This window comes from Rutilus rutilus (genome assembly GCF_951802725.1).
Source record: "Rutilus rutilus genome assembly, chromosome: 7".
NCBI classification, from domain to species: Eukaryota; Metazoa; Chordata; class Actinopteri; order Cypriniformes; family Leuciscidae; genus Rutilus; species Rutilus rutilus.
Genome location: NC_140221.1, coordinates 46,802,734 through 46,813,258, shown reverse-complemented (window position 1 = coordinate 46,813,258; position 10,525 = coordinate 46,802,734). Strand labels below are relative to the sequence as shown.

General features: G+C 37.3%; 1 protein-coding gene across 1 annotated transcript in view; it reads right to left on the bottom strand.

The window, feature by feature from the left end:
- Window positions 1-64: 64 nt before the first annotated feature.
- The window catches only part of dhrs11a (dehydrogenase/reductase 11a), a 26,747-nt gene continuing 16,286 nt past the window's right edge, over window positions 65-10,525 (bottom strand). Inside the window, exons 2-7 of the mRNA XM_084413465.1 lie at window positions 6,723-6,932; window positions 4,952-5,046; window positions 4,300-4,429; window positions 3,343-3,435; window positions 3,154-3,219; window positions 65-2,050 (exon numbers count right to left, since the gene is read on the bottom strand). Of these exons, the coding sequence (XP_084269591.1) occupies window positions 2,009-2,050; window positions 3,154-3,219; window positions 3,343-3,435; window positions 4,300-4,429; window positions 4,952-5,046; window positions 6,723-6,932 (636 nt within the window). The 3' untranslated portion in view covers window positions 65-2,008. The remainder of the gene's footprint in view (window positions 2,051-3,153; window positions 3,220-3,342; window positions 3,436-4,299; window positions 4,430-4,951; window positions 5,047-6,722; window positions 6,933-10,525) is intronic.

Genomic DNA, 10,525 nt, shown 5'->3' with positions numbered 1-10,525 from the left:
CAATTCTTTTGATATATATGTTCAGTTTTTCATACAACAAAATATTCTGGGGGCCAATTTTGTGAAAAATATATTTTTTTAAATGCTGGCACTGGTGGGGAAAGAGTTAATATCTACAGTTTGGCTGAGATTCATGAACTTCACAAGATCCACCTGGAAAAAGAAGCACTTTTAAGGTTTACTATATGTGCATTACACAACATTGTAAAAATTTCATGTTGACATCATTCAAATTAAAGATCTCAAACTCAGACCAAGGCAAGAAAAAGAACGCAAGAGTCATTTGTTGAGCCCATTGTGTTTTTATTGTCATTATCAGGTGTTTTGTAACCGTTCTGGGCGTGATGTTTGAAGGACAGTCCAACATGAGATAAAGCCTTCCTCTTCAGGGTCCAGGCGCTGAACTTTAACCTCAGTGCGTTCAACCACTGGCCCTTTACAGTAATAGTTCCTTATTTTGTACATCTCCAGTTTTTATAAGAGTTAAAAGCTGACATTCATGCAAATTCATAATTAACCCATGCTAAAAATATACAAACCAAATACCGTTAACATTGGCAAGAGTTCATGTGGATTTACACATTATAACAGAGGGACGTTTCAAAATACCTTCAGATTAAGACTTGATTGAGTACATTTAGAAGATTAAAGTGAGCGAATCTCACAGAAACATGTCCAGGTTACATTTCACCCTAAAAACAAAAATGTAATTATTTAATAAAAAATTTTCCTTGTGACATTATTTTTTTTAAATCGCAATTACGGACATTAAGTGATTAATAGAAAACTTACCTCGATTAAATTATTTTCCAAATTTAAATCTGCCATATTAAATACCACCATATTAAATACTTTAGAATTTAAATATTACATTACAGTATTTAGTTATTATATTAAAAATTAAAGAAAGAATTTAATGTTGTTGTTTTTTTCAAAACATAAAATATGCATAAAAGCAACACAACAAATAGTACCATGATTAATAAATACTAATGGATTATGGTAATTAGAATTGGGGGAAAACGTTCTTTCCATGAAATAATGTCACAAATAAATGCAAATGTGAACTGGACAGGTTTCCTGAGAATTTGATTTATTTCATATTTTATTCAAACTTCGAATAGTTAAATTAAGGCTATATTTTCCCAAATATAAAAGAGTTCAACCGAAAAGAACAAGTTTGGGATTTTTTTTTTTTTTTTGAGACGTTGAGGTGACAAACAGTGAAAAGGAAAAGGAATTTATCCATAATCAATAATCATCATGTTCAGTCAGTAAGAATAGATCATATCAAGTATTATTTCTTTTCAAGTGTTCACTACAGTGTTTCCATACTCGAAGCCAGTGTCATACCTTCAGTGTAAAAACCAACATTGATCGGGTTCCTGATTCGGAGTGTGACTGCAATCAAACGGGCTTCTCCCTTAAATATGAAAATCATGCGCTTGATTTCATTTCATAAAAGCTCGCGACTCGCCGCTTCAAAAGGAACGCACGGTATACAATCCACGGTAAATACGGTATGAGAACCACATCTACATACAATTCAAGTTTGACTAAAATTAATACAGTAATTAACATCACCTCACCCGCACCGAGCAACAATCGCCACACACTCTCAAACTAACAGATATGCAATATGACCTAAAAATAAAATAAAAAAAAGAGCAAAATGATGTGCAATTCATGGCATACTCATCTCTGTATGAGCGTTCACAGATGACAGTGTCAAACAGAAACACTTTTTCATCTTTTGTTCCAGTTTCCCGCATTAAAAGGCTGAAAGTTTCCCCTTGTATGAGCCAGCAGCAGCAGATCGTGTGCATCTGTACATTTAATCTGAGGTAATCGCGCTCTCCGGCTCGCTCCCGAACGCGCGCGCGCGTCACGTTCTCAGATGTGATCCGGTGATCTGCAAACCCAAACCAATTACCTTCAATCAGTTCTTTAAAAACGAGGTGTTGTGCATGTTCTGTCCAGCAGGTCTCGCCAGTTCCCGATCCCGTTCCTACGACACTTGCTCCACCGGCCGCATCTGCACGTCTCCGATCTGAGGGAACAGAGAGCAACGCCTTTATTACATTTGACGAATGCAACATCTTTGCAGAGCTGAGAGGATATCGATCATGAGTGTGATGATGAGGCTCTGATTTGATTTGTCTGTCTGAACAGGATATTCACTCAAAAAAACAGTTCAGCATACAATTAGGATTTATGCATTTGAATTGCATGTTATATTTCCATCCATCTAGATTACACAATTTGGTCACACTTTAGATTAGGGTCCAATTCTCACTATTAACTACGACTTTGCCTCAATAAACTCCCAATTACTGCTTATTAATAGTTAGTTAGGGCGTTGTTAAGGTTAGTAGGATTAAGGGATGTAGTAGGCCTACTAATGTAGTGCTTTATAAGTACTAATAATCCTAGTAATATGCATAAGCAGCTATTAATAGTGAGATTTGGACCCTAAAGTGGTAACCATAGTTTTAACACAAGCAAACTAGTCATTTTAAAGTGATGTATATTTGTCAGTCATGTATAAGATTTCTGCACTAAAAAAAATCATGGCATATTTTATTAACTATTTGCATATTCTTGATTTTATTTAAATACTCGCCCACTGAAATCATGGATCCACAATTTGTGAATGCATGTATATAAACTACTGGTTTGAGTTTTTTTTTTTTTTTTTGCTGCTCAATATTTTTTTTTTTTTTTGGTGGAAACTGTTATAAAGTACAATTCAAAATACTGTCTTTTAAAAGAAATTAATTCTTTTGATAATAAAAGCATTTAAGATGATACAAAAGTTTATATTTCAAATAAACGCTGTTCTTTTGAACTTACTGTTCATCAAAGAATCCTGAAAAAAATGGTTTCCACAAAAATATGACTGTTTTCAAAATTGATAATAATCATAAATGTTTCTTGAGCATCAAATCATCATATTAGAGTGATTTCTGAAGGATCATGTGACACTGAAGACTGGAGTAATGATGCTGAAAATTCAGCTTTGATCACAGGAATAAATTACAATTTATTATATATTCACATAGAAAACAGCTGATTTACATTGTTATAATATCACATTTGACTGTATTTTGATCAAATAACTGCAGGTATTGTATATTTTTATCGTGGACTCACTTGAACATGAGCAGGCGCGCTCAGGACGTATGTGACGGCACTGGCGATGTCTTCTGCTTTCAGACACTGTAGAAGACAAACACCCGTGATGCAGAGACTCATCAGGACACGTATGAAGACACACACACACACACACACACACACACACACACACACACACACACACGCACACACGCGCCGTCTCTTTACCTTTATACTCTCATACACACCCGCAGCTCGCTCGGGGTCGCTGTTGTGATGCCGGAAGGCAAACTCAGTTTCCACTATTCCAGGTGATATACTCTAGGGAAAAGGACAAGGTTTATAAATATTACTGTGATTGACTTCAAACATTTCATCTTTTAAAAACAAGTTTGTCATTTTAAAGATATTTAATCTTTGTCATAATTTTCCTTTTTTAGTATTTAATTAATTATTAGCTTTTTTGTTTGGGAGTCCATGATCTAAATTATGCATACCAGCATGTGTGTATGTGTGTGTATGAGTGTGTGTGTGTGTGTGTGTGTGTGTGTGTGAGAGTGTGTAAATGTATGTGTGTACAAGCAAGTGACTGTGTCTGAGTGTGTGTGTGTGTGTGAGAATGTATGTGTGTACGAGCAAGTGACTGTGTCAGTGTCTGAGTGTGTGTGTACGAGCAAGTGAGTGTGTGTGAGTGTGTGTGTGTGTGAGTGTCTAAGAGTGTATGTATGTGTGAGTGTGTCTGTGTGTGTGTGTATGACTGTGAGTGTGTGTGTATGAGTGTGTTTGTATAAAGTATGTGTGTGTGTGTATATGTGATTGTTTATGAGTGTGTGCATGTATGAGTGTGTGTGTGAGTGTGTGTATAACTATCTTTGTGTGTGTGTGTGTGTGTGTGTGTGTGTGTGTGTGTGTGTGTGAGTGTGAACTAGTACACCTTTTTCATAATTCTCCTGTTATCTCTGTAAAGCTGCTTTGAATCGATCTGTATCGTATAAAGCGCTATAGAAATAAAGCTGACTTGATGTGTGAGGACCGGTTTGAGTTTTAGACCATCAGAGTGAGGACAAAGAGAGTAAAGTGAGGACATTTTGGCCAATCCTCACTTTCTGAGAGCCCTTTCAAGGCCTGTTTGAGAGTCAAGACCCGGTTTGCGTGTGTGGAATGTGTGAGTGTGTGTGTGCTCACCGTGGCTCGTATGTGTGTTTTGGCCTCCCGTAGCTCCTGTCTCAATCCTTCTGTCATCGCGGTCACAGCGTATTTGGTGGCGCAGTAAAAGTGTTCGTCAGCGCTGGGCACCATCCTGTGACCTCCCATACTGCCAGAGAAGATGAACAACAGCCTCAGGTGTGTGTGTGTGTGTGTGTTATCATTTTTGACAATCTGTATTGTAAAAAGCGCTATATAAATAAAGGTGTCATGATTTGACTTGTGTATTAAAGGGCTCAAACCAAGCGTCCTGAAAGTGAAGCTAAAGCATCTCGATCGCCCCCTGGTGGCCGGTTGCAGTGCATGTCATAAACCCCGCCCTCTCCATGAAAGCCAAACTAAAAAAATCCAATTACACTTCAAATAATTTAGTTATAGTTAGTTCTTATCACGCAGACGTATGTTTAAGTGTTTGTTTTTCCAATACGTTTGGTTTTAGTTCGTTGTTTGATGCTATGAACACTGGGGTGTAACGTCATGATTGACAGCTGTGCTTGCGAATGAGGATTGTGGGAGGGACCTTGATGCCATGGCTCCGCCTCACGATCACTAGTTTAGCTTCTTTTTTCTACAGTTGAATGAAGTGGAGATGTTTTTTCACACAGTCTGAGGAGTTTGAGGAGTGCAGTACCTGTTGATGTTGATGATGTGTCCGTCGTCCACATTCCTCTCCTTCATGGACTGGTAGGCCTCACGCGTGCAGATGGCCAGAGCGAGCACGTTTACCTGCACATGGTGAATGAGTGGATGATAAAGATCCAGATCACGTGACGTCCAGCTCTTATTCTACCCCAAAATCATTCCTGAAGCTCAAACGGTAAAGCGTGGCTCTAGCAGCGACGCCACAGTCATGGGTTCGATTCCCAGAGAATGCATGAACTGATAAAATGCCTTGAAATGCAATGCAAGTTTTAATCTTAAAATTAATGTGTGTGAAAGAATTCATAAAAAAAAAAAAAAAGAGTTGATAACTAGATAAGGGGAAAAATGGGTGACTATGGCACATCTTCAAATGAATGAATGATTATCAATGCAAACTCGCTCAGAATGCAATGCATTATCTTCCACATAAGCAAAAAGAAATAAAAAATGGCACACTGGCAATTCATTTCTCCTTGATCTTCCCTGGACCGGACTACAGTCTTCACTCTCACTGTGTGCATTTGGCAGATGCTTTTATCCAAAGTGACTTCCAATGCTTGTAATCAGTTCATGGTTGACCTGGGACGCGACCCTTGACCTCGAGCCATGCGTTTCCCTCTCTGCGCGGCGGGATTGCTCCTGTAATGCATCTGTCGCTCATACTGCGGTTTTGAGTAAGAACAGAACTGCAGTAAACAATTAAATGAAGTGTTTTTTAAGTGCCCATATTCATCCATTTAACTGCACACATCTTTCCCTCGCGGGTCAAAATGACCCGAAGCCTTAAAATTATCCTTTTTTTTTTCTTTTTTTTTTTACTCCAGAAAGCTTATTTCATTTCATCTTGATAATATTTTTTCTAATTTTTTAATTTATCTTTAAATTACAAGATTTTATCAATAAATAATAAATACATAATAATTTAAGCACATTCCTCACATTTAACTTAAATTCAAAATAACTCACAATATCTTATATTGAGTGTCTTTGCTGATCTCTTGTGGAAAAATAATAATATAAGATGATATTTCATGACTCTTGATGGCCTTATATCTCTATATGCAGCAAACGAGCTGTTCCTCTGGGTCCTAAAGTCAGTTAACTTCAGTGTGCATTCAGATACACATGTAGACATTATAAAAAACATTTTTGGTAAAGTTTTAGCATTTTTAGTTTGAATTTTGAGCATTTTGAGGTTGTTCTATGTGTACTGAAGCATTCCTCGCATCCCATTCATTCCTAAGGGGGTCAAATTGACCCGCGAGTGAAGGATTTGTTACTTTTTTTATTTATTTCAACCACAAAACTCCTCGAATCCATTAAAAAAATTAAAATAAATTGTGTGTATTCGTGGTTCAAGTGCGACAAAAGTCCTGGGGTCTTGGACCTCTCCGATGAACCCTCAATTTTTTAATTTTTGTTTAACATTTAAATGCTTCAGGTCAAAATGACCCGAGGGAAGGATGAGGTTTAAAGCCAGTGGAAGAGGCGAGCAGAAATGATGATTTGCTGCTCAAGAAACATTCATTATTATGATCAGTGTTGAAAACAGTTGTGCTGCTTCATATTTTTGTGGAAACCATGATATTATAAATGTCTTTGCTGTCACTTCTGATCCATTTAATGTGTACTATGTACATATGTAGCGTCTCTTTTTTTGAAACGCATTCAATCCATTACTCTTTACGACTATTGTAATACTGCAAGTCTCCAAATCAGTCTCTCCTGAGGCTTCAGACGTCAGTAGTAATGATACTCACATCGATCATGTTCCTCCATCCTTCAGTGCTCCCGCTGAGCAGAGGTTCGTTGTGAGCCAGACCAGCGTTGTTAATACACACGTCCACTCCCTGATGCAGCGTCTTAATGGCGGAGAACATGGACAGAATCTCGTCCTCGTTGCACAGATCACACTTATACGGGATCAGGGTGCCAGTGTATCCCGCGCTCTGACACTCCGCCGCCAACTTCTGCAAGACAAGAGGAGAAAACCTTCACACACACACACACACACACACACACTCGCTGGATACACGGGCGACGACACTGCTGAGTGTCTGAGAACATTTTAAAGCTCTTTTACTAGAAGAAAGCTGTTTAACGTGTTGCTGCTGATAGATTTGAGTAAAACTAAGGCTTCATCGCGGCTGCATTTATTTGAGCAAGAATACAGTAGAATCAGTAGGCCTAATATTGTTACGATTTAAAATAACTGTGAATATCTAGTAAAGTGTCATTTATTCCTGTGATCAAAGCTGAATTTTCAGCATCAATAAAATGACATCATGTGTGTATGACTGTGAGTGTGTGTGTATGAGTGTGTGTGTGTGTGTGTGTGTGTGCGTGTGTGTATGAGTGTGTCTGCAGGGTCACATGATCCTTCAGAAATCATTCTAATATGATGATTTGATGCTCAAGAAACATTTATTATGATTATCCGTGTTGAAAACAGTTGTATATTATTGTGGAAACCATGACATATAAATGTCTTTACTGTCACCTTTGGGTCAGTTTAATGTGTACTTACTGAATAGTATGTTTTTATTTTATTTTTTATATATACATATTTTTCCATTTTACACCCTCCTGAATCCGAATTTTATTTTATCGCTTTTCTTTTTTTAATCACGTTCAATCCATACTCTTTACGACTAACATCACTGAGCAGGTAAAATGCTGACACTGATAGATGATGGGACGTGTCCGATCTCTCTCTCTCTCACACACACACACACACATGATGGGATGTGTCCGATCTCTCTCTCACACGCCCACACACACACACCCACGTCTATAAAAGGGCTTTTGATCAGTTCTGTTGACAAACTGCCCGAGTCGAGTGATTTACACTCAGATGCACACGCAGACACACACACACACACACACACACACACACACACACACATGATGGGATGTGTCCGATCTCTCTCTCACACACACACACACACACACACACACACACACACACACACACACACACATGATGGGATGTGTCCGATCTCTCTCTCACACACCCACACACACACACACACACACACCCACGTCTATAAAAGGGCTTTTGATCAGTTCTGTTGACAAACTGCCCGAGTCGAGTGATTTACACTCAGATGCACACGCAGACACACACACACACACACACTTCGGCCCTGATCACTGAACACATGATGCCTTATAATCCTGCAGAACGATGCTGTTCTCTATTCTGGGAGAGAGAGCTGGCCTGTATCGGCTCTTCAAGCCCCGGTTTAATGTAGTTCACGCTCCAGCAGATCCTGAAGTATCATTACACGCCTTTGTGCTTCATCCCAGTTTAATAACGCACAGAACATTCATCTTAAAGCCAAAAATGATATTTAACTAGAGTAGAACTCATCTACACCGATTTACATGTTTTTGTGATTTGGAATTAATACTGTGCAAAATACCTGTTCACTTAATTTAAACAATTATGGAAATGAATGTGTGTATATATATATATATATATATATATATATATATACTATTGCGGTCAAATCGATTAATCGTGATTAATAGCTCCTAACAAAAAAATAAAATTATATATATATATATGTATATGTATGCGTGTATGTCGGTGTATGTATATGTATATGTATATACACGCACATAGTTTTTATGTAAAAATAAATAAATAAAATTTGACAGTAAAATTACACCCACATATATATACACGTGTATATATATATAATTTTACTGTCAATTTATTTTTACATAAAAACTATGAATTACCATAAAAAACAACTGTATAAAAAAATCCCAGAAGTCCCTGCATTACACATAAAACAAGATTACATTTCTTATCAATAATTTTGTTTCTTGTTATTATTGACCATGTTTTATAAACAGGCCGTTTATGATCAGCTTTGATTCATCATGTGGCTTTGTATTGTGCCACCTGTACTATTGTGGTGGTTATCGGTGCATAAGGTAAAATACGATTTTGGTAGTTAAAGTAGGTATATTAACATTATATTACCTAATGAAATATAAATAAACAGTTATAAGTTGTAAAATGTGACCCTGGACCACAAAACCAGTCACATGTGCCAATTTTTTTGAAAATGAGATGTATACATCATCTGAAAGCTGAATAAATAAGCTTTCCATTGATGTGTGGTTTGTTAGGATAGGACAATATTTGGCTGAGATACAACTATTGTAAATCTGGAATCTGAGGGGGCAAAAAAATCGAAACATTGAGAAAATCTCCTTTAAAGTTGTTCATTTATGTTGGCGATTGTGCTGCATTCACTCACACAAATACATGTTTGATATATTTACAGTAGGAAATGTACAAAATATCTTCATGGATCATGATCTTTACTTCATATCCTAATGATTTTTGGCATAAAAGAAAAATGGATAATTTTGACCCGTACAGTGTATTGTTGGCTATTGCCACAGATATACCCGTGCGACTCGTGACTGGTGACGTGGGTCACATATATACAGGCATCCTGTAAAACTGGAAACATTGTCAGTATTTTTATGTTGAATTTCTGGAAGTTATTTACTGTAAATGTAACAGGATTTTTATTTTTGTGTGTATATGCACACATGCAACATCAAACAAAAAACTCCCCAGTCGTCAGTATTAATGTCTGGAGGGGCAGATCTGTGTGTGTGTGTGTGTGTGTGTGTGTGTGTGTGTGTGTGTGTAGATGTACTAGATGAACTCTTGATGCCAAAAGTAATGAAGCATTGTTGGTGCTTCAGCCAAAAAAATATCCTGAACTATCTGAACGTAAACTTTAAAAGGTCACCGACTCCCTTAACATCAGTAATCTGCACATTAATAAATGAATTAAATAAGGCAATGCGATCAATCATAGCGTTTAAGTGACGCATACTATATATCCATGTGGATAAATGAACAACTTTTCACCTAAAGGGGTGGTATAATGCCCTTTTCACCAGATGTAAAATAAGTCTCTGATGTCCCCAGAGTGTGTTTGTGAAGTTTTAGCTCAAAATACCCCACAGATATTTTTATATAGCATGTTAAAATTGTCACTTTTTGAGAGTGAGCAAAAACGCACCGTTTTTGTGTCTGTCCCTTTAAATGCAAATGAGCTTCAAGAGCTCGTGTCCTTTTACCTCACACACACATGCACTGAAAATTTCAAAAACCTTTAGCCTTTTATGTTCAAACCGGAGTCAGACAATGATGGAGAGACTCGAGAAGAAGTGACAACATGTAGAAGCAACAGGACATTTCTGAATGGTTAGTTGATGAATTTATGTAGCTGATGTGTAGTTATCTTCTAGTCATTGATTAGCATATTCTGTCTTGATAATCTATAAATCGTGTTCAGGGGGCGGGGTTTATGTAAATTCTAGGGTTGGTGATGTCACTAACCCGGGAGGAATGTGGTGTAGTCTCTACCAGCCGTTTGTTGTAGTCCTTAAAAAGTGATTTCTTTAAAAGCAAATATCTCCCTTTGCTCTGAACTTTGAGCGCTGTAACTTTGCAGATGTTGGTTATGCTCAAACAGCAACATTACACACTAACTAAAGTTAGAAAAGACAAATCATAATCAACCAC